The sequence below is a fragment of the Podarcis bocagei genome (genome assembly GCF_964188305.1).
Source record: "Podarcis bocagei genome assembly, chromosome: 4".
NCBI classification, from domain to species: domain Eukaryota; kingdom Metazoa; phylum Chordata; class Lepidosauria; order Squamata; family Lacertidae; genus Podarcis; species Podarcis bocagei.
This window is the reverse complement of record NC_138128.1, coordinates 101,395,838-101,420,517: the sequence shown is the minus strand read 5'-3', so window position 1 is coordinate 101,420,517 and position 24,680 is coordinate 101,395,838. Positions and strand designations below refer to the sequence as shown.

Genomic DNA, 24,680 nt, shown 5'->3' with positions numbered 1-24,680 from the left:
GTGGGAACACCTTCCCCCACCGCCCCGCTTCGGAACGGTGCTCCGAAGCGGGGCGGGGGGTGGGAACACCTTCCCCCACCGCCCCGCTTCGGAACGGTGCTCCGAAGCGGGACGGGGGGGGTGGGAACACCTATCCCCACCGCCCCGCTTTGGAACGGTGCTCCGAAGCGGGGCGGGGGGGCGGGAACACCTTCTGAAGGTTGGCGGGGGGCAAAAGTCTTTGTCCCCCCTGCCTGCCTTCCCAGGGGCTTTTAAATCGCCCCGGACAGCGGAGAAGTCCTCCGCTGTCCCGGGGCGATTTTAAAATGCCGCCCGCCAGCATTTTAAGATCGCCTGGACAGCGGAGAAGTCCTCCGCTGTCCCGGGGTTTTTTAAAATGCTGGGGGTGGGAAGAAAAGCCCTTGTCCCCCCCCCAGCCTTCAGAAGAGGTCCGGGGACAGACTGTCCCCGGACCTGGTCTGAAGGCGGTTTCCATAGGAACGCATTAATTGATTTTCAATGCATTCCTATGGGAAACCGTGCATCGCAAGACGAAAAACTCGCAAGACGAAGAGACTTGCGGAACGAATTAATTTCGTCTTGCGAGGCACCACTGTATTCAGTTTGTCACCCGTGCTCTTGGGTATACATTTGCTGATTCTGCTTGTTTGCTCATATGTTTGTGTTTTCTCTTTTTAGCATAATTTGGCTTTTTATGGCTTTTAATAGGAGCTGTGTTAGCCACTTTCAGCATTTTGTTAAGGAAGATTTAAAACATACAATGTTTTACAGACATGCAGAAGTTGGACTCTGATTAGTTTTGTTTTATCACCTTGCAGCAACCTGCGACTCACTTTTGCTTGTTCTCTTTGCAGCTAACTGTAACATGATTCATTACGATATGCCTTATCGATGGCAGGTACAGACTGCAAATGGTTGGAAGGATTTGCCCCGAAGAGAGGAAATAGAAAAAGCTTATTCTGACCCGAGTATTACCAGGTATAAAGCTGGTTTTGGTATTCCACAGATATGTGCAGACCTCTGCCAGTCAGCTGGTCCCACAGACATGCTTAAGCTGAGTGGGCAGTTGCTACAATGGAGGAGGAGTGGTGGGAGGGCTTGCCTGGAAACACTCCCTGCCCACCCCCAAAAGGGGGAGGGGTGGGATGAAGGGGAAAAGAGTCTCTCGCTGAGGGTGAGTGGCTTGGAAGGAAGCTATCTACAGTGAGGGGGGGGGAAGTATTTGATCCCCTGCTAAATTTGCCCGTTTGCCCTCTGACGAAGAAATGACCAGTCCATAATTTTAATGGTAGGTTTACTGTAGCTGTGAGAGACAGAATAACAACAGGAAAACCCCCAGAAACCCAGAAGACAAAAGTCAGAGATTGATGTGCATTATAATGAGCGAAATAAGTATTTGATCCCTTTGCAAAAGATGACTTAGTACTTGATGCCAAAACCCTTGTTGGCAATTACAGAGGTCAGACGTTTCTTTTCTTTTTTTAAAATAATTTTTATTAAGTTTCCATATTACCAAATTAAACACATCAAACCAATTAATCCAAATTATAACAATACACATCATATAATCCAATTGTTTTCCAAATTATAAATTTTTGTGGGGTGTACCCATGCTTCTTGATCGGCAGGAGTCCGATCCTCCAATATTTCTGCTGCTTTCATATTTACAATGATATTTTCAGTCCCCTCTTCTCAGTCCTTGTCGTTACTCATTTTCCTTTTCATTCACCTCCGAATTACTCCTCAAGTGGGTTGAAAAAAACAGTCTTATTTGTGTTACTGTGTGGGCTTTGTACTGCTCTTTTGTAAATCACTCTCATCCAATAATCCAGGCATTTCCGCTTGAGCAAGCAATCGCCATCTTGCCATTCCGATGAAATACAGTCTAAAAGCCCGCTTGTTAACTTTCCCGACCTGTTGCATCGTAAATTAATCTTTTCCAGGAGGGCTGCCCCTTCCAGTTCACAATCCCATCCAGATAACAAATCTTCAGCTCGTCCTCCCCAAGACCAAACCCCCTGCAACAAAGGTCTGTTCTTCCATATCGTATCTCAATTCTTGCTGCGTCACAAAGAGAGCCTTTCTTCTTTCCAAATCCTTGACAGAGTAAAACCTTTAAATTCATATTATTCCCACACAGTTCATTTTTAATCCCATTTGCCAATTAGTTGTTGCGACGGATCTTCTGAGGGGGAGGGTTGTTAGGTAATCACATGAAACAAAAAATAAAAAGTCATTCCCCCCCCCTTTCCGTTCCGTTACATTCCACATACCAGCATGTCTGTAGTACTTTGATGTAATCTTCCGTCTCAATCTTCTTCATCTCGGTGGTAAAATTATTAGCAGATAAAAACCTCCTGCCTCTCTTGACGCATGTGCGTTAACTTTCTCCAATTTTTTTCCTTTTAAGGAAAGCAATTAGTTTCGCTCCTGGAAGCAGCTTCGGAGGAGTTCCGAGACCCACCGAGGGTTATGCACCCAGTGCCTCTCACCCCCTCCTTCTTCCGAACTCGGGGGTGATTTATGGCAACAGCGGGTGAAAATTGCATCTTTCCCTTCCCTGGAAAGATGAGGGAGACTGATTTACTCCCCATAATCAGTCTCTAATTACCTCGTGCGAGCTGGATAGATGTTATTATCCGCCATCTTCCAGGGCGCCCCTAGCGGCCCCCGAGGTCAGACGTTTCTTGTAGGTGGCCACCAGGTCTTCACACATCTCAGGAGGTATTTTGTCCCATTCCTCTTTGCAGATCCTCTCCAAGTCAGTAAGATTTTGAGGCTGATGTAGCTACTTGTGTAGCTACTTGAACCTTCAGCTCCCTCTACAGATGTAGCTACTTGAACCTTCAGCTCCCCTCTACAGATTTTTGATGGGATTAAGGTCTGGAGACTGGCTACGCCACTCCAGGACCTTAATGTGCTGCTTCTTGAGCCACTCCTTTAAGGGTGCCTTGGCCTTTGTGTGTTTTGGGTCACTGTCATGCTGGAATACCCATCCTTGACCCATTTTCAATGCCCTGGCTGAGGGAAGGAGGTGCTCACCCAAGATTTGATGATACATGGTCCTGTCCATCGTACCTTTGATGCGGTGAAGGTGCCCTGTCCCCTTAGCAGAAAAACACCCCAAAGCGTAATATGTCCCCTTCCATGTTTGATGGAGTTCTCTCCATTGTTTGATGATGGTGTTCTTGGCGTCGGAGGCAGCATTCCTCCTCCTCCAAACACAGAGAGTTGAGTTGATGACAAAGAGCTCGATTTTGGTCTCATCTGACCGCAACACTTTCACCCAGTTCTCCTCTGGGTCATTCAGATGTACATTGGCAAACTGTAGACAGGCCTGTACATGTGCTGTCTTGAGCAAGGGGACCTTGCGGGCTCTGCAAGATCTCAGTCCTTCGTGGCATAGTGTGTTACCAGCTGTTTTCATGGTGAATATGGTCCCAGCTGCCCTGAGATCATTGACAAGTTCCCCCCATGTAGTTCTGGGCTGCTTCATCACCGTTCTCTTGATCATTGCAACTCCACGAGATGAGATCTTGCATGGAGCCCCAGACCAAGGGAGGTTGACAGTTATTTTGTGTTTCTTCCATTTGGGAATTATTGCACCACATTCTCACCAAGCTGCTTGGCAATAGTCTTGTAGCCCAGTCCAGCCTTGTGCAGTTCTACAGTCTTGTCTCTGACATCGTTGGACAGCTCTTTGGTCTTGGTCATGATGGCTACTTTGGAATCTGCTGGATTGATTGCTTCTGTCAACAGGTGTGTTTTGTACAGGTACTATAACGAGCTGGGATTACAGCTAAGATCTCTGCCTTACAGCAGGTGCTTCTAATCTCAGCTCTTTACATACAGTGAAGATACCAGGTAGCCTGACATCTGGCTGGTTGATAGGGGTTCAAATACTTATTTCACTCACTATAATGCACATCAATCTCTGACTTTTGTCGTCTGGGTTTCTGGGGGGTTTTCCTCTTGTTATTCTGTCTCTCAGCTACAATAAACCTACCATTAAAATTATGGACTCTTTCCCCTCCCCAGTTCATGAACAGATGGAATGAAGCCTTGGGGAAATGTTCGTCATTTCTTGCTTGATAAAACATGTTGGGAGGGTGTGACCAAGAGTGGGAAATGTGAGCGCTGACTACTATGTACAGGTTGAGTCCCCGTTAAGAATCCTGGTGTAGGAGAATAAGAGGAAGCATCCTCTGTAGTGTCACTGCACGAGGCTGCAGAGCTTGTAGGAGAGAATCTGGTTATTTTGAGAAAAGGCACTTTTTGCTTTAAGAAACCACGGGGGTCCAGTGACAGGGCAAAGTTGGAAGACCAGCTACTTGCCCTGGGGTACATTGTTACAGTATGTGCTATGAACCCACATACCATATTTTTTGCTCTATAAGACGCACCAGACCACAAGACGCACCTAGTTTTTGGAGGAGGAAAACAAGAAAAAAAATATTCTGGATCTCAGAAGCCAGAACAGCAAGAGGGATCGCTGCGCAGTGAAAGCAACAATCCCTCTTGCTGTTTTGGCTTCTGGGATAGCTGCGCAGCCTGCATTCGCTCCATAAGACGCACACACATTTCCCCTTACTTTTTAGGAGGGAAAAAGTGAGTCTTATAGAGCAAAAAATACAGTACTACAAAGAAGTTTAGGAACTTTTGCTGGAATTGCGGCGTGTTTGTTATGAATATGTGTTAACCCATAACCTTAATGCCCACAAGAACATCTCACACCAAAGGAATAAAGAAAGCTTGATTTATTATATGAAATAGCAGTGACAGACTATATAAATGCTGCTAAAGACCAAAAAATTACAATTTAAGCAGGCAGCAACTCCTACAATACACGCCCACCCACCCCTTGTTATGAAAAGTGAAAGATTATTTTAAAAAGCCTACAGAAACGTAGGTGTGACGGTTTTGCTAGCAGGACCCATACTAAGAGCAAGAAATGGAAAGGGAAGAATATACCTATCCTTAAGGCAGAGTGGGTGTGTGCTGTTCTTGAGAGTACTGAGAAGAAGAGAGTTCCTTTCTTTGGAGCTGGAATAGGAGCTAAAATAGCTACTGGCTACAGGAAAGTTTTAGTAATATTTTTAGCTAATGCCTTTTAATAGGGAAGGGCGGGGCTTTCACATGAGTAAATTCTGCTCATTTTTCACCTTGTCCATCTTCATCTTGCAAATTAAGAGTTTGGAAGAACTCTTAATTTCTTAAGGAGAAAATGACTAAAACTGGCCATCTTGTTTGCTTCCCACTCTGGTGTTTTGCTTTAACGGTGAAAAACTGTGATCTTAGTAAATGATTAACTGAGCCTTGTCATCTTTTTGTCTGTCCTTTCCTTTGTCTTGATAGCCTCCTATTCAAGTGGGAGGTTGTACTTGGGAACTTAATTTGTATGGCATGAGGCATTTCCTGAGTATTGTGAACTGTCCTGAGATCTATGAGTATAGGGCGGTACACAAACTTAATAAATAATATAATGCCTTTAGGATAGTTTTGAGAACAGGCTGGTACCAGGGTTCAAAAATGGTTCAACGTGGAGGGTCTCCTGTCTTAGAATTAATGTCAACGGTCTCGTTTTGCCATGGCCTAATAAACCACAGAAATAAGTTCAGATTCACACCTTCTTGTTCACAAAATAACTTATTCAGAACATTTCCAGTCCTAATGATCAGGAAATAAAGAGCATATCCCCATGGGCTTACCTTCATCTTCTCCATGCCAGTTCCATCATGGCAGAAAACTTGGGTGTTAGAAGGTATGATGATAATATATATTGGAAGATCATTAATTGTCTAATTAGAATGTGCAGTATTGTATCTGTAAAGTTGGTACCCATTTACAATTAGACATGTTCCCTCTTTCACATTTGCATAGTATTTCAGATCCAGAATACATTGATTTCAGCACCATGACCACTTCTATGTCCCGTGTTCGACGTCTGTCCACCCCATCGTCTGTCACCAAACCTCCTAAGTTTGTAATGACAACAAAGTGGCTTTGGTACTGGAAGAATGACCTGGGACAGTGGACTGAATATGGGGGACAGGTCAGTATGGATTCTGTTTGTCTCTGGTATTGTGCAGAATGCCTGCTGCCAGGGTCTCTGGACTTCTTCAGACGTTACTTCTTGGAGAGAAATCTCAAGCCCATTAAGAGACTCCAGTTTTTGCAAACAATGAAGACAAAGTAACATTTGATCCAGGCTCCTATTTGTTTGGTATCGTAAGTGACCCCCCCCCCAACTTATGCAAAAATGCTCCTTTGCACTATAATCCTATGTCCCACTGTGCTTAACGGTTTCCTTCCCAACAATAATGTTTAGAATTATACAGCTGGGCTGTCAGTATATTCCATTTGTTGTTGCAAGATATCTTTTATTTGAGGATTTCACTATAAAAAGCCCTGTGTGCATCTAGGGCAGTTGTATTTAAATGATCCCTATTTTCATTTTAACAACACAGTAGATTCTTTTCATTGAAGATAAGGTTCAATTTATAAATTTATTTTACACACGCACACACCCCTCTCTCTCTGGGAGGCTTCATAATCAAAGGTAAACATGCAGGAGTGAGGTATGAGGTTTATGGAAAACCCATACCATTTACAAGCTGTTCTGGAAAGGAGGGAATTTTGACATTCCTGCACTTAGACCATGGTAAGAATTGCCAACATTTGACACTCCTGAGCCCAAACCCCTTTCTCCGATTATTGCTGTTTCCCATTTCCTGATCTGCCAAAATTGTGTCGCTTAAGAACATAAGAGTCTTTTGGAAAATATACTTTTTATGGGTGGCTGGAAAAAGCAAAGCTCTTGTGGTGTAAATCGTCTTTTGCCTGCTATCCAGCTGCATCTGTGTTAATGGATGGGAGGCAGAGGCCTGAGGGCTGAATGTGCTCCTCCTGGCCTCTTCTTCTTGGGACTCTGCCCAGGCCTCACTGGTCTTGCTTTGCACATTCCTTGAGTGTCTTTGAATTCTGATAATCTTCCTTGCATTCCTTGATGGAGGGTGGAGGGGTGGGGTACGTGTAGAAACTATTCTACTGTACAAAGGTAAAATTGAATCCTCCTGTTTGCTCACTCTTGCCTCTGACTCTCATCCACAAGTGGCACATAATGCCCAGAAAGAAATGCAGTTCTCTGGCTGAAACAGGTTCTCTACTCCTGATGTATTATAGAAATCATAGAATTGCAGAGTTGGAAAGGGATGCTGAGAGTCATCTTGTCCAACCCCCTGCAATGCAGGAATCTCAGCTGAAGCATCCAGGACAGATGGCCACTCAACCTCTGCTTAGAAACCTCCAAGGAAGGAGAGTCCACCATCTCTCCTGGGAGTCTGTTCCACTGCTGAACAGCTCTTACTATCAGAAGGTTCTTCCTGATGTTGAGTCAGTATCTCCTTTTTTGTAATTTGAATGCATTGGTTTGAGTCCTACTCTGCAGAGAAGGTCAAAACAAGCATTCTCCCTCCTCCATGGGACAGCCCTTTAGATATTTGAAGATGACTACCATATCTCCTCCCAGTCTCCTCTTTTCCAGGCTAAACATACCCAACTCCCTCAGCCGTTCCTCATAAGGCTTGGTTTCCAAGTTCTATTTTTTTTTTTTTATAAAATTTTTTATTGCGTTTCTTTCCATAAGTTAACAGACCAATTTACATAGCAACATACAAGAAACATTTTTTTTATATATATGAAGAAAAGTAGAAAAAAGAAAACAAAAGTTAAATATCATCAAATTCACTTTCTTTTGGACCTCCTCACATCCTCTCAACATTGCTTTCATTATTCTAGCCAGTTCAGCAATTTATTATCTTGTTTCACATCTCACTGTACCTTTAAGTTTATTATGTTACCAATTTCAAAAGTTTGTAATTTGTTTTCAAGACTTTAAATAAACATAATATTTTGTTTCTAATTTATCTCGTTTTTTTTTCATCATTACTTACTTTATCATTTACTTAGATAATTTGCAGAAGCGTGACGTTTCTTAATCGTGCAAATCTTAACATTCAAACAACTTATAGTATTTTTGCAAATAGTCCTTAAATTTTTTCCAGTCTTCCTCCATTGTTTCTTCGCTCAGATCTCGGATTCTGCCAGTCATTTCTGCCAACTCCATGTAGTCCATCAGCTGCGTCTGCCAGTCCTCCAGTGTGGGTAAATCTGGTGTCTTCCAGAGCTTTGCAATAAGGATCCTTGCTGCTGTGGTTGCATACATAAACAAGGTTCTGTCCTTCTTTGGCACCTTCCGGTCCACCATGCCCAGAAGAAAGGCCTCTGGTTTCTTAGAAAAGGTATATCTGAATACCTTTTTCAGCTCATTATGTATCATTTCCCAAAAGGCCTTTACTTTCGGGCAGGTCCACCAGAGGTGAAAGAATGTCCCTTCTGCCTCCTTGCATTTCCAACACTTATTATCAGAAAGATGATATATTTTAGCCAACTTGACTGGGGTCATGTACCACCGGTATACCATTTTCATAATGTTCTCTTTCAAGGCACTACATGCCGTGAATTTCATACCGGTGTTCCATAACCTTTCCCAGTCCTCAGACATAATGTTGTGTCCTACATCCTGTGCCCATTTTATCATAGCAGATTTAACTGTCTCATCCTGTGTGTTCCATTTAAGCAGCAAGTCATACATCCTCGAAAGTACCTTAGTCTTTGGTTCTAGTAACTCCGTCTCCAGTTTCGATTTCTCCAACTGAAAACCCACTTTTTTATCCATTTTAAATACCTCTTGAATTTGAGCATAATGTAACCAATCTCGCACCTTATTTTTTAGTTTGTCCTGGCTTTGGAGCTTCCAATTATCTCCAACTCTTTCAATCAATTCCCAATATTTTGGCCAGTAGGCCTCCATATTGGGCCTTTTTTTAGAAATCTTGGCTTCCACTGGTGATAACCACCTCGGGGTCTTACTTTCTAATAAGTCCTTGTACTTCATCCAGACGGCAAAAATTGATTTTCTGACAATATGGTTTTTAAACAGTTTATGAACCTTCGCCTTGTCATACCACAAGTATGCATGCCAACCATACACATTATCAAACCCTTCCAGATCTAGGACATCGGTGTTTTCCAACAGAAACCAATCCTTCAACCAGCAGAAGGCTGCAGCTTCGTAGTACAACCTTAAATCCGGCAGGGCAAACCCCCCTCTTTCTTTTGAGTCAGTTAGTATTTTAAATTTTATTCGGGGCTTTTTGCCCTGCCAGACAAACTTAGAGATATCCTTCTGCCATTTTCCAAAACATTCCATTCTGTCCACGACCTGAAGGGCTTGAAATAAGAATAACATTTTTGGCAAAACACACATCTTTATAGCTGCAATTCGGCCTGACAAGGTAAGTTTCAATCTTGACCAAATATCCAAGTCTTTTTTAATTTCCAACCAACATTTTTCATAATTATCTTTGAAAAGGTTTAAATTTTTAGTGGACAAGGATACCCCCAGGTATTTCACTTTTTTAACCACACTTAGCTCTGTCTCTTTCTGGTACCCCTCTATCTCTGTAGGTGTCAGATTTTTGACCAAAACCTTAGTTTTTTGTTTGTTTAGCTTAAATCCCGCCACCCGACCAAACTCCAAGATAAGTTCCAGAACTCTTTTTGTACTAGATTCTGGCTCCTGTACTGTCAAGACTAAGTCATCTGCGAAAGCTTTCAGTTTGTATTGTTTCGCTCCGACCACTATACCTTGCACCAACTGGTCCTCCCTGATCATATTCAGCAATACCTCCAGAACAGAAATAAATAGCAGAGGGGATAGAGGGCACCCCTGTCGTGTCCCTTTTTCAATTTGGAGTTCCTCCGATACCACATTGTTCACTATCAGCTTAGCTTTTTGCTCTGAATAAATTGCTTCTAGTCCATTTTCAAACCCCCGTCCCACTCCCATCCCTTTCAAGTTTTTCTTCATAAACATCCAAGAAATGTTGTCAAATGCTTTCTCCGCATCAATAAAGATTAAGGCTGCCCTTGTGTTTCTAATTCGCAACAGCTCCAATATATCAATAATGTTCCTAGTGTTGTCAGACATGTGTCTACCAGGGAGAAAGCCTGCTTGGTCCTTGTGAATTACTTCCTTTAATACATTTTTAAGTCTATTCGCTAAAATGTCTGCAAATATTTTGTAATCCACATTCAGGAGTGAGATGGGACGGTAATTCTTAAGCTGGGTCTTTTCCCTTTCTGATTTGGGTATCAATGTGATGAATGCTTCTTTCCACGTTTCCGGTGCCCTCCTCCCCTCCATAATCTGGTTACAAACCTCCAACAACGGTTGTATCAAGAAGTCCTTCAAAGTCTTATAATATTTGGAGGTGAGTCCATCCGGGCCTGGAGATTTGCCAAGTTGCATATTTTGGATGGCACCTTCAATTTCCTGTTGAGTTATTTTGCTGTTGAGAGTTGATCTTTTGTCTTGACTTATTTTGGATAGTCCATTTGTCCTCAAAAATTGGTCTATTTCCGATTCTTTCTGAGGCCCCTGTGCATAAAGCTCTTTGAAATATCTGTGGAAGCACTTTCTTATTTCTTCTGGTTTCTGAACTATTTTTCCTTGAATCTCCAAGTTTGTAACCGTGTTTAACTTTTGTCTTTTTTTCAACTGCCAAGCTAACAACTTTGGTTTCCAAGTTCTAAAGTCAGTTTCAGTACTTTGATTAATTTTCATTTGCACTAATGTGCATCCAGTAAGCTGTTTTAGCAGTGTTTGTATTTGCATGCCAGTGGTATTCCATAAGCATTTCATTTTAAATTGGGGAAACACTTGGCTGTGCTGATCCTAATGACTTTCCTGTGGCTTTACTTGCCACATTTCACATTTTTCCTTTACAGGGTGGACAACTCCAGGAATCCAGTCTAGGTTCTGATGACCTGGAGAATTCATTTCTAGCAGTTCCAGAGGGCATTGTCCAGTTCAAAGCTGGCTCCCAGCAATACGAGATCAGCTTTAAAGGTACTGTAACTACAATGGCCTGCAGTATAGTCAAAGTTTCCCAGAATTCCATAGCATCTTAGAGACTAACTCCACCTTTGTATTCCATCGTAACATTTAATGCTGACTATGAAAATACCCACTTAAAGCTTAGAAATGATACACAAAGGACAAATTGCAAGGGTGCATAGAGAATCTGCCATTCTGCTCTCAAATTCCCTTGGAGGGGTAAGACTTTTTAGTTGGCTTTTGGTGGCCAAAGAACAGCTGCTCTGCTTCACCCTTTCCTGTTAGAAAAACAGAAAGTTGGCTTGTGTTCTCTGACTTGCTGAATTAAAACATGTGTCCTCTTTTTCAAGATATGAAACAGAGAAACCTGCAGTATCAAACCCAGAGAGAGGTTCGGAGACGCCCCAAGTTTGTTTCCTCTGAAGATGTAAAGACAAAGAAGGGGTATAAAGTCAACATTTTTATCATCTTTTGCTTTAAAAAGCAGACTATCCAGCGTATGAAATTATATCTATCCATGCTTATACCCCAGAGAGACTGAATAATTTCATTACACACTTTGGGAAAATGTGCTGTCTTGTTTTAGTCCCCTTATGCTACCATAGAGTGTTTGGCTTATGTGGTGCCAGACGATGATTAGAGCCTAGTTTCTCAAACTAGGATTTGGTAAGATGTCCCTGGAATGAGACATGTGAGAATGGTGGATACGTAGTTCCAGTGAGGTAAATAAAGAACCCTGGATGAGACAGGCTGTCCCGACACGATCACAAATCCTTGTGTGTTAGCATTGCACCTTTCTCTCTCTCTCTCTCTCTCTCTCTCTCTCTCTCTCTCTCTCTCTCTCTGTCTCTCTCTGTCTCTCTTTTTCTCTCGCTTTTCTTTCTTCCTCCCTCCCTCCCTCCCTCAACTGCTTGACATACAACACAACATTCAGTATAGGAAATTTCCTATATACAGTGGTGCCTCGCAATACGAAATTAATTGGTTCCGCAAGTTTTTTCTTCTTGCGAGTTTTTCGTCTTGCGAAGCACGGTTTCCCATAGGAATGCATTGAAAATCAATTAATGTGTTCCTATGGAAACCGATTGCCAGGCTGGCGGTGCGGAGAAGGGCTTTTCTCCCCACCGCAAGCCTTCAGGACAGGTAGGGGAACAGAGGGGAAGGGGCGCAGCGCTTCTCCTCTGTTCCCGGGGCTTGCGGTGGGAGGAGGGTTTTTCCTCCCCACTGCCAACATTCAGAACAGCATTCTGAATGTTGGCGGTGGGAAGGTAAACCCTCCTTCCACCCCAAGTCTTCAGGACAGCCATCCGAAGGCTGGCGCGGGGAGAAGGTCTTTCCGCCCCACCGCCAGCCTTCGGAGCAGCCTTCCGAAGCCTGGCAGTGGGGCGGAGAGCCCTCCTCCCACCGCCAGCCTTCGGAGGAGGTCCGAGGACAGTGGGGAAGATGCGCTACGCTTCCCCGCTGTCCCGGAGATTTCCCTATGGGCTTTCGTCTTGCGAAGGAAGCCCATAGGGAAATTCGTTTTGCGAAGCGCCTCCAAAACGGAAAACCCTTTCGTCTAGCGGGTTTTCCGTCTTGCGAGTCGTTCGTCTTGCGGGGCACCACTGTACAGTGGTACCTCTGGATGCGAATGGGATCCGTTCTGGAGCCCCATTCGCATCCTGAAGCAAACGCACCCAGCGTCTGCACGTGCGTGATTTGGCGCTTCCGCGCATGCACGTGACATTTTGAGTGCGCATGCGTGAGCGGCAAAACCCAGAAGTAAGCGTTCCGTTACTTCCGGGTCACGGCGGAGCGTAACCTGAAACACTCAACCTGAAGCTACTTCAACCTGAGGTATGACTGTACATGTATTGATGAGCAGGGGAATCACCTGCAGCTAAAGACAAAATGTATTACTTGTGATAAGTGAGTACAGTGGTACCTCTGGATACGCACACCTCTGGTTGCGTATCCTTCAGGATGTGAACGCGGCAAACCTGGAAGTATTTTTCCGGTCTCACCCCGCACGCATGCGCAGAAGTGCTCTACCGCTCCACACGCTTGCACAGAACAGGTACCTCGGGTTGCGAATTCCTCGGGATCCGACCGGAGCTCCGGAATGGATCCTGTGCGCAACTGGAGGTACCACTGTATTGTGAAAAAGAGCAATATACAAATCAAACATAACGTCAGCTGTCATGTTTACAGGTAAACCAGTTTCTTATTGCAGGCGGCAGCAGCCCTGAGGAGCTGCTGCATTTAGAGAAAAAGAAGCTGCAGTCAAATATGTTCTCTCTCTTCCCTCCAGCCACACAAATCAGGCTCCAGCGTCCACTCCATTCACAGACTATCCAAACACCTGGGATAAATCAGCACTACCTGCAATTGGGTACAAGGTAACTGATTTACTGCAGGAAAGGATATAATTTTTCTAGGCTGACACTTGTACATGTCATTAATGCTGTCTGTGTCTAGAAAGAAGATAGTTATATTTTTCTTTAGTAAAATGACAAATGCAAACATACACACTTGCGGGATCTGAACTAACAGTGACTGACAAGGAGCAAGACCTTCAGGGTGTAGAGGATTTCTTAGTGAAGATTTCTGTGGTTTGCCAAGATATTCAGCACTTGTCAGCTGATTGGTGGGTGGGAGACTGGGAACCACTGATATATTAAATGATATTGTGTATCACATTGTTGTTGTTTAGTCGTTTAGTCGTGTCCGACTCTTCGTGACCCCATGGACCAGAACACGCCAGGCACCCCTGTCCTCCACTACCTCCCGCAGTTTGGTCAAACCCATGCTGGTAACCTCGAAAACACTATCCAACCATCTTGTCCTCTGTCGCCCCCTTCTCCTTGTGCCCTCCATCTTTCCCAGCATCAGTGTCTTCTCCAGGGAGTCTTCTCTTCTCATGAGGTGGCCAAAGTACTGGAGCCTCAGCTTCACGATCTGTCCTTCCAGTGAGCACTCAGGGCTGATTTCCTTAAGAATGGATGCGTTTGATCTTCTTGCAGTCCATGGGACTCTCAAGAGTCTTCTCCAGCACCATAATTCAAAAGCATCAATTCTTCGGCGATCAGCCTTCTTTATGGTCCAGCTCTCACTTCCATACATCACTACTGGGAAAACCATGGCTTTAACTATACGGACCTTTGTTGGCAAGGTGACATCTCTACTTCTCAAGATGCTGTCTAGGCCTGTCATTGCCCTTCTCCCAAGAAGCAGGCGTCTTTTAATTTCGTGGCTGCTGTCACCATCTGCAGTGATCATGGAGCCCAAGAAAGTAAAATCTCTCACTACCTCCATTTCTTCCCCTTCTATTTGCCAGGAGGTGATGGGACCAGTGGCCATGATCTTCGTTTTTTTGATGTTGAGCTTCAGACCATATTTTGCGCTCTCCTCTTTCACCCTCATTAAAAGGTTCTTTAATTCCTCCTCACTTTCTGCCATCAAGGTTGTGTCATCTGCATATCTGAGGTTGTTGATATTTCTTCCAGCAATCTTAATTCCAGCTTGGGATGCATCCAGCCCAGCCTCTCGCATTATGTATTCTGCATATAAATTAAATAAGCAGGGAGACAAAATACAGCCTTGTCGTACTCCTTTCCCAATTTTGAACCAATCAGTTGTTCCATATCCAGTTCTAACTGTAGCTTCTTGTCCCACATAGAGATTTCTCAGGAGACAGATGAGGTGATCAGGCACTCCCATTTCTTTAAGAACTTGCCATAGTTTGCTGTGGTCGACACAGTCAAAGGCTTTTGCATAGTCAATGAAGCAGAAGTAGATGTCTTTCTGGAACTCTCTAGCTTTCTCCATAATCCAGCGCATGTTTGCAATTTGGTCTCTGGTTCCTCTGCCTCTTCTAAATCCAGCTTGCACTTCTGGGAGTTCTCGATCCACATACTGCTTGAGCCTTCCTTGTAGAATTTTAAGCATAACCTTGCTAGCGTGTGAAATGAGTGCAATTGTGCGGTAGTTGGAGCATTCTTTGGCACTGCCCTTCTTTGGGATTGGGATGTAGACTGATCTTCTCCAATCTTCTGGCCACTGCTGAGTTTTCCAAATTTGCTGGCATATTGAGTGTAGCACCTTAACAGCATCATCTTTTAAAATTTTAAATAGTTCAGCTGGAATACCATCACTTCCACTGGCCTTGTTATTTGCAGTGCTTTCTAAGGCCCATTTGACTTCACTTTCCAGGATGTCTGGCTCAAGGTCAGCAACCACACTACCTGGGGTGTACGAGACATCCATATCTTCCTGGTATAATTCCTCTGTGTATTCTTGCCACCTCTTCTTGATGTCTTCTGCTTCTGTTAGGTCCTTACCACTTTTGTCCTTTATTATGGTAATCTTTGTACGAAATGTTCCTTTCATATCTCCAATTTTCTTGAACAGATCTCTGGTTTTTCCCATTCTATTGTTTTCCTCTATTTCTTTGCATTGCTCGTTTAAGAAGGCCTTCTTGTCTTTCCTTGCTATTCTTTGGAAATCTGCATTCAATTTCCTGTATCTTTCACTATCTCCCTCGCATTTTGCGTGCCTTCTCTCCTCCGCTATTTGTAAGGCCTCGTTGGACAGCCACTTTGCTTTCTTGCATTTCCTTTTCATTGGGATGGTTTTCGTTGCTGCCTCCTGTACAATGTTACGAGCCTCCATCCATAGTTCTTCAGGCACTCTGTCCACCAAATCTAAATCCTTAAACCTGTTCCTCACTTCCACTGTGTATTCATAAGGGATTTGACTTAGATTGTATCTTACCGGCCCAGTGGTTTTTCCTACTTTCTTCAGTTTAAGCTTGAATTTTGCTATAAGAAGCTGATGATCTGAGCCACAGTCAGCTCCAGGTCTTGTTTTTGCTGACTGCATAGAGCTTCTCCATCTTTGGCTGCAGAGAATATAATCAATCTGATTTCGATGCTGCCCATCTGGTGATGTCCATGTGTAGAGTCGTCTTTTGTGTTGTTGGAAAAGCGTGTTTGTGATGACCAGCTTGTTCTCTTGACAGAACTCTATTAGCCTTTGCCCTGCTTCGTTTTGATTTCCAAGGCCAAACTTGCCAGTTGTTCCTTTTATCTCTTGCCTCCCTATTTTAGCATTCCAATCCCCTATAATGAGAAGAACATCCTTCTTTGGTGTCACTTCTATAAGGTGTTGTAAGTCTTCATAGAATTGGTCAATTTCAGTTTCTTCAGCACCAGTGGTTGGTGCATACACTTGGATTACTGTGATGTTAAAAGGTCTGCCTTGGATTCGTATCGAGATCATTCTATCATTTTTGAGATTGCATCCCAGTACAGCTTTCGCCACTCTTTTGTTGACTATGAGGGCCACTCCATTTCTTTTACAGGTTTCTTGCCCACAGTAGTAGATGTGATGGTCATCCGAACTGAATTCACCCATTCCCGTCCATTTTAGTTCACTGATGCCCAGGATGTCAATATTTATTCTTGCCATCTCATTTTTGACCACCTCCAACTTACCCAAGGTTCATGGTTCTTACATTCCAGGTTCCTATGCAATATTTTTCTTTACAGCATTGGACTTTCCTTTCGCTTCCAGGCATATCCGCAACTGAGCGTCCTTTCGGCTTTGGCCCAGCCGCTTCATCAGCTCTGGATCTACTTGTACTTGCCCTCCGCTCTTCCCCAGTAGCATGTTGGACGCCTTCCGACCTGAGGGGCTCATCTTCCAGCGTCATAACTTTTATATGCCTGTTGTATTTGTCCATGTTGTTTTCTTGGCAAGGATACTGGAGTGGTTTGCCGGTTCCTCCTCCAGGTGGATCACGTTTGGTCCAAACTCTCCACTATGACCTGTTCATCTTGTGTGCCCTGCTTGGCGTAGTTCATAGCTTCTCTGAGTTCTTCAAGCCCCTTCGCCACGGCAAGGCAGTGATCCATGAAGGGGTATCATGTATCACATTAGGATTTTGTATATTATATAACTGTTTAATAATATAACAATTTTTAAAAACTGAAGGCAGTCAGTTTTCTCTGGGGCCATGGGAATACATTCAACACATTATGATACCTTTTATTTTAGGCTGTTGAAGTCATCAAGACGACTCCTGAATATACTAAGATTGAGACTCTTTTTCAAAAGACAATGAGCAATTATGCCATCGATAAACTAAAAAGAATTCAGAATCCGTCCCTTTGGCAAATCTTCCAATGGTTTGTTTCCATTTTCTCACATTATCCTAGTCAACAGTGCAAACCAGATGTTTGATTATTTACTGAAAAGCAGCATATGATCAGGAGTTTTAAAGTATTCAACAATTTCTCTCCCGCGTTGCTCTTTCAAAATCTTCGTCTCTCAACTTGGGAAATTAAATTTTGAATGGCAAACAGCAGAGGGGCGAAGATTAAAACTTTAACTGCTTCTGTTCTTTTTAACTACAACAGTCCAACTATACTCAGGTTGTTCATGCACCTCATGTGTACAACCTCGTTTTTGCTGATAACTTTGCCTGCATCATATGAAGTTTGGCATGGACTCTTAAATCTTAGCACCTTCAGCTTCTTGGGTACAAAGGACAAAACTGGATAACTCACTAATCCTGGTTTTAGACATGGGCACACTGTAAACAACAAAACGTAAGTCACTTGCTTTAGAGTAAATGTAGTTCCAGTGCTGTGATTCCCTAGAAGCAAGAAAAGCACAGAATATGGCATAGAATTCAGAATCTGTTTCCACAAACATTTGCCATTTCATTTCACACAGTTTGACATCAGTGCATCCATCATGTGAGGTTATTAACACAATGCCTATCAAGGACGTCTCTGGGCTGACACTTTCCTAAGTCATGATGGGGATAATAAGGCAGATGATAATAACAGCGCAGGGTGAGGGGTTGTAAACTGTACCATAAATGCTAATCTTTTCATATTGCTGGCAGAATGAAACACATATGTGAAAGTGTCATTGTATTACAGTCAAGAATTTATGGGGGAGACATTTGTTGTGTAAAAAATAAATGAACAAAGTACTGTCTACTCTCATTGTGATAGCTCAGTACTGAGCTCTTATCTATGCTCAGCTGGACTTCCTTGGCGATTTCCATTTGTTCTGGTTATCTCCCCTACTGAACTGGTGAAGATGGCCCTGAGGAGTGATTACTGCTTGACTCATCTACCTTTCACAGAGAGACCAGGGCATTGATAGAAACTGGCCAGCTGGAAACTCCCAGAGTGTTTAGGAATCCTTCAAATCTCATTTGATCCAAATTCATGGGGCAGATTTGGCCCATCACTCCAGCAGAGGGCAATGGTTGCTGCCTGCCTAAACTTCAACAGGAAGTGAGAAACGTTTGTTTCATTCTAGGCAAAAAGAACAGATGAAGAAGAAAAATGGGGGAAAGACAGTGGATGAGAGACTTCTGTTCCATGGGACTAATCCTTCTAGCTTGGAGGCCATCTGCAGTGACAACTTTGATTGGAGAATCTGTGGAACCAATGGAACAGCCTATGGAAAAGGTATGTAGAGTGTTAAATAAGATACCAGCAAGCTCACTGTAGAAGCCATCGCCCCTGCTAAAAACTGAAATTAAAAAGCTTCAGGAGTTTCCAGGGAAGAGAGAGATAAACAAGGGTATTTCCCATTTGAAAGGATGTTTTTTAGATCAATGATTATTTCCCTTAGGAATCTGTTCCTGTCTGTGATGTGAAAGTTGAGGAAATTAAAATCTAAAAGAGCAGATTTTGGAGTTGTGATGGCCAGGTATGATTAAAAACCTGTCAACGTACAGTTCACCCTCCACCCCAAAAACAAAGAGGAGAGTGATGTGAGTGCTGACTTCACCTCTCTTCCAATTTAACTCCCTTTCATCAGTGGTGGCTGGGAGCCTGTGACCTGTTCAGGTGGCATGGCAAAGCAGGTGGCTAAGCCATCCCTCTCCTGAGCCCTGGGCAATGATCAGGAATGTTAGGACTTGTAGCTGAGCAACATCTGGCGCCACCTGGTGTGAAGTCCCATTGGTTTCAGGGGCACCTAGCACACACCAGTCTTTCTCACTGAAACAAGTGGGTTTTAAAAGTGCTTAAATTATGAGTTCAATGTGCCCTATTGTTGGTTTTAAAATATGATATGATAGGATATATTATTACATTACATTACATTACATTACATTACATTATAATTTATACCCCACCTTTTCCCCTGACAGGGATTCTTAGTGGCTTACAGATAAAAATAAGAACAGCTAAAAGCCTAGGGAGGGAAACAATTAAGCACTGAAAGATTTCTCTCCCCCCCCCCATCTATTAAAACTATACAAGTAATTACTATAAAAACAGCATAGCACCAGCCCTTCCTAGAAGAAGATTCAAATCCTGTAAGCGCTTACATAGGAGTAAGTTGCTCTGAGAAGACGTGTAGAGTTGCACAAGACAGGTCCCTGCCCAGAGACGTTTACACTCTAAAATGCAACAAGAGACACGTTGAGGGTTGTACTGTTCATCTTCTTTCCATCCAGCATGCATGTTTCAGCCTTGGCCCAGTCATTGTTTGTCTGCCTCACCTCCTTGAGAGAGAGCTTCCTGTTTTGGCATACTCAATTCCTTGTGGAAAGGACAGCATACTGATGTGATAAGTCACACTTTGTGATAAGCTGCCATTGTGGTGGAGAGAGATTGGTTCTTATCTCTGTTCAACCATGAGACGGATGAGCGGCCCTTGGGACAGCCATTGTTTAGTCTCCTGGCTGGTGGTGTGTGGTGCCTTGAAACAAATGCAGGATTTAAACAAGAGAGTCACCTCATTTTTATATAGTTTGATTTTACTATTTTTCATAGTTTGATCTCATCCTCTATAAAATAAAATCAGTCAGATGCAGAACTAGAATAGTGGTCTGCACGTGAGGCAAATCAGTTAATGGACTGTTCGCACTTAGTATTCCAATGGATACTTCTGGGAACTGTATGTTGGAAAGTGCCGCCTATCAATCAGACGTGGGTTTCATAGCTTTTATGTGAAAAAAAACCATAGTCTGTTCAAGGCTCTGACTGACACAGACTTGTTCTACCACCTCATGCTCCATCTTATGGTAAAGAAGGGATTCTTTTTAAATGTCCCCTAGTGAGTTGATTGGTAATCACAGTCCCCAACAGTGGTGTAAAGGAAGATTCCAGGATTTCTTTAACAAGCTCATCGTTGCACTTCACAATGCCTTTCAAAAATACTTTTTTAGTATCCTATCCTCCTTCCAAGAAGCCAGGTGGTTGTACATTTTTTAAAAAATAAAATTTATATACCGCTTGATTGTAAAAAGCCTGAAAATGTTTTACTAAAAATAAAACTGTAAAATCAAGAAAAAATCACAACCATACTATAAAATATGCAAAAGTTAAAATACTAGAACAGATTTAAATTACCTGAACTTTCTAAGCAATTGGGTAGGTTTGTCTAAACAAGAAAGCTTTTTAGCAGGCCCTGAAAAAAGTGCCCAATAGGCAACCATGCTCTTATCAGTGCAGAATGACCACTATGTGGCACCCGCAGTAATGCCAGTTTCACCTCTAGAAGCCATTGAGTGGGCACGTATGGGGTGAGGCAAGCTCATAGGTAGTCTAGTCCCAAGTTGTTGAGGGCTTTTTTTATTTAAAAAAAAAATTATTAACAGGCCAGTCACATCACATTATCCATATCACATTAGTTCCAAATTATACAGCCAAATTTTAAATTTTGTTGGGGGTGCCCATACATCAAGCTCAGCTCGAGTCCAAAACAGCATCACTTATCTTACTGCATTAATTAGACAGTTCTGTCCAGTTTGATCCGGATAGTCCTTTATTACTTCCTTTCTCTTCTTGTTGTTATCGTAAATTCCTTTCTTTGCGATCTCTGATGAGTTTCACAAGCAGGTTGAAAGCTGGCATTCTATGTGGGTTTTGTACTCTTCCAAAAATCATATCGGTCAGGGACAGCCTCTGTACAACGCTTCCATAAACAAAATTAATCTCCTGTCTGTCCTTTATTTTTCTCAGGCTTACCAAATAAATCAAATGAGTCTGGGGGCTCTGTCAGGTCAAACTTGCATTCCAACATTCCTTCTCATTCGAACAATCCTGATTCTCCTCCCCCAGTCCTTCTTTCTCCGGCAAGCCTGTCTTGGAGAGATGCCATTTTTTAACTGCGTCATAAAATTTTTCCTCTTTTCTCACCGTTCACCAGTCTTCTCTCCTGTTGTATCCATCCCACATAGTTCTTAAAATCCTGCCTATGATTCATGAAAACGCGACGATCTTGTTTCTATCTGGGGTGAAGGGTTATTAATATCACATCGTGCAAAGAAAAAAAAGAGTTTTTTCCTCCACCCCCCCCCTTCGTTCCAAACATACAGTCTCCTTGTAGTGATTCATCAGAAGATTTACTTATCCATCCATCACTCCTGGTCGCAGAGATCCATTAATCAGCAGTCTTATCTGTCGAGCTTTACTTGATGTATGTGCTTTCAGCTTCATTTCCAATCATACATTTCCAATTATAATTCCGAGCTGAAGCAACCAGCACGCGCTGATTGGAATCGGCGTCAGGAAGATCTGACTTCACCGAGGGCCTGTGCCAAGTGTTCGGCACCCCCATATCTAGGATCAGGGGGTGCATTGTGAACACCGCTGGCAGGACAGTGCCCCCCATATCCGGGGGGGGGGGGTTTAGGAAGGCTGCATACTTCCCATAGCAGCCCCTTAGTACCTCGTATGGGTCAGAGAGATGTTATTGTCAGCCATCTTCCAACGCGCCACCTGGTGGCCCCCTAAGTTGTTAAGGGCTTTATATACTAAGAGCAACACCTTGAACGTGGCCCAGTAGCAAAGTGGCCAGCAGCACAGATCTCTGAGCACAGGGCTTAGATGCTGACAAGGTCTCCTCCTACCAGCAGTTGTGCTGCTGCTTCTGCATCACGTCCAGGGCATTTCAGCCATCTAGTCTTGAAGTAACCAGTGAGCTACTGTGGCAGGTACATGGCTGTTAACCATTTGGATCCTCGCTACAACCGTGGAGTAAGTGTGACTGGCCGACCCCTGGTCCTTGAGTGAGCTTCCTGGATGAGTGAGAATTTCAACCTAGGCCAGCACAAAATCTGCTCATTCAGCCGCAGGATTGGGTTGGATCTGTCAGTATATTGAGTTATGGAAGGGACTCACTCAGCACTTCATGCAATGATTTCCCTCATATTAAAATATAGCACATAATGCTCTCAGATATTTTACTGTACAGTTGCCATTGACCATGGACTGGCCCAGCTGACTAATTTCAACTAGTATTTTTATTCACTTTATTTAAAATGGGTGATAATCTAACATTAGTTGTACTTGGAATAGACCCATGGAAACCAAAAAGGAATCAAATAACTTCATTGTTTTCATTCTTTGAGACAGAGCCATAGCTAGGTGAACTTGCGCCCCTGGCAGAACCATCCAGATTGCGCCCCCAGCCAGGGACAAATTAGCTCTTCTTTCTGCCTCTCCTCCATCCCCCCCCCCATTCAATTCATCCTCTATATAAAACCTTTTCCTATCAGGCAATAATAAATATTTTTATTTATGGACATATTTTTGGCCGATTTTGCACCTCCGTCCCTGGCGGCAACCCACCTCAAACACCCTAGCTATGGCCCTGACTGGGAATGGATCTACTCTGAGTATGGCTTGTTTAGATATCACCTTATTTTATATACCATCTCAAACCATATCAAGGCAGCTTACAAATCTATTAATTCAATGTTAAAATAGTCATTAAAATCTGGGGACTATTACTGCATGGAGTACCAAGTACTTCTAGTTGTCTTTGTTTTTAATTCCTCCATACAAGGAAAGCTTTCATCTATAATTTCCTTTTGGTTTTAACTTTTTCCCAAAGACTTAGCAAAAACGCTTGTGGTTTGAAATGTCTTCAGCTGCATAAAGTGTCAGCTGTCCAAACCTGTGTCAGCTCCATTAACAGCACTCAACTGTATGTGTATGGACTTAACGTTTTGAATCCCTGCCCCTTGCTTCTTCCTAGGAAGCTACTTTGCCAGAGATGCATCCTATTCCCACCACTACTGTCCACGGGATACAACGGTGAAGGCAATGTTTGTGGCTCAGGTTCTGGTTGGTGATTTTGTTGTGGGGAATGCAGCGTATACTCGTCCCCCAGAAAAATCCAGTGGCATGATCAACTGTTATGACAGCTGCGTGAATGATGTGGCAGACCCATCAATTTTTGTCATATTTGAGAAGCCTCAGATTTATCCTGCATATCTGATCTGTTATCGTGAAGACAGACCGTCAGGTTATGTAACCATAGCAAGAGCAACGACCTCCGGGAGGAGCAACACCCGGGTGCATCTGCAGCAGCAACACCAGTGGGTGCCTTCACCTCTGCCAGCTGCAACAAATTATGTCCCTCCTGTATCGGTTTCCACAGCCACAGCCACAGCACGCGCTGCAACTTCCACTTTCACTCCCACCTACCTCCCGAGACAGATGGCTGCCAACAACAACAACAAAGAAGAAGAAAAGAAATGTGTTATATCATAGATGGCATTTTCATTGCTGTTATGTATAATGTACGTTCTGAAGTCTTGTTTTGTAATGAATCAGATTTTGGGGAATCAATAGGTCTCTTCGGATAAGTAAGAAATGTTGAATCATTGCTGTAGGAAGACAGAATCAGATACTCAGTTTGTATCAAGTAGCAGTGTTAAAATACACTGCATGAAGGTTTTACGGGAAGCAATAGATCTCTTCAGATAAGAAATGCTGAATCATTGCTCTTGAGGAAGATAGGAATTGGATATTCAGTTTTTATCAGTTGGCAGTGCTAAAGGACACTGCATGGAGAAAAATGGATAACTGAATAGTCCATTATAGACGAAGCTGTAAAATTGCAGCATTTTTAATGTATCTTACTGGTTTCATATGTTAAATAAAAATAAGTTTAAAGCCATTGGAATGCTTAGATTTCAATGTCTTACGATCTTTTATGGATAAGGTTTCATATGTCAAATGTGGTAGGACACACTGATACATTATTTTCTGTCCTACTAGATTGATATTAATCTGCGTTGTACCAGGGATATATTCCGAATGGTTGTATCAAAAGATATTCCTGTGCACTACGGCACAGTACAACTTCCTGTCAAGCATAAGACTTGGCTGGTTGCGATACTCTTTATTTCATTGGCCTAGCATATGCTGCTGAAAATTAATAAGCGGTGTTGGATGGCAAAAGGTTTCTTCCCTTTAGTATTTTAGCTGAGCAATATTATTACGTGCCTTTGATTGATACACATAATTATACATGAAAAATAGTTTCCTATTAATTAGCAGAGCAGAAGACTTTTGACATGAAACTTCTTGTCCAAAGGTGCTCAGCAACTTAGCTTCAGTGCAGAACCCTGATAGGATGCATAAAAAAGACTATACTTGGTTTTTGATTTTAATAAAGTTACTTGAAATTTTATTGGTTTGTTACTCTGTTCTGTTCCCAGCACATCTGTGAGTGGTATAAATCTGTTTGCGGTTAGTGCCGAAAAGCCCCAACCTAGTAGTAACTGAGGCAGTGGGGTGGTGACAAAGAAAAGAATGGAACACTGAATAAGATATAGTCCTGTTTTGAATTTCCATTCCACTCTTTCTCTACTTTTTAAAAAAGGTGAGGATCTTAAGATTTAGGTTGGCCAGAACCAATGCTACATGAATAAGCTTTAGTCAATGCCTCCCCATGACTATCTTTTCCATAT

The 24,680-nt window shown here is 43.0% G+C and overlaps 1 protein-coding gene across 2 annotated transcripts in view; it reads left to right on the top strand.

Moving 5' to 3' along the window:
- The window catches only part of LOC308585395 (protein mono-ADP-ribosyltransferase PARP12-like), a 38,386-nt gene extending 13,986 nt beyond the window's left edge, over window positions 1–24,400 (top strand). For both annotated transcript variants that reach the window (XM_081191018.1, XM_081191017.1), the window contains exons 6-13: window positions 855–978; window positions 5,881–6,052; window positions 10,852–10,972; window positions 11,311–11,404; window positions 13,251–13,338; window positions 16,997–17,127; window positions 18,278–18,429; window positions 22,958–24,400. In XM_081191018.1, coding sequence (XP_081047144.1) covers window positions 855–978; window positions 5,881–6,052; window positions 10,852–10,972; window positions 11,311–11,404; window positions 13,251–13,338; window positions 16,997–17,127; window positions 18,278–18,429; window positions 22,958–23,475 — 1,400 coding nt within the window. In that variant the 3' untranslated portion in view covers window positions 23,476–24,400. The remainder of the gene's footprint in view (window positions 1–854; window positions 979–5,880; window positions 6,053–10,851; window positions 10,973–11,310; window positions 11,405–13,250; window positions 13,339–16,996; window positions 17,128–18,277; window positions 18,430–22,957) is intronic.
- Window positions 24,401–24,680: the final 280 nt, after the last annotated feature.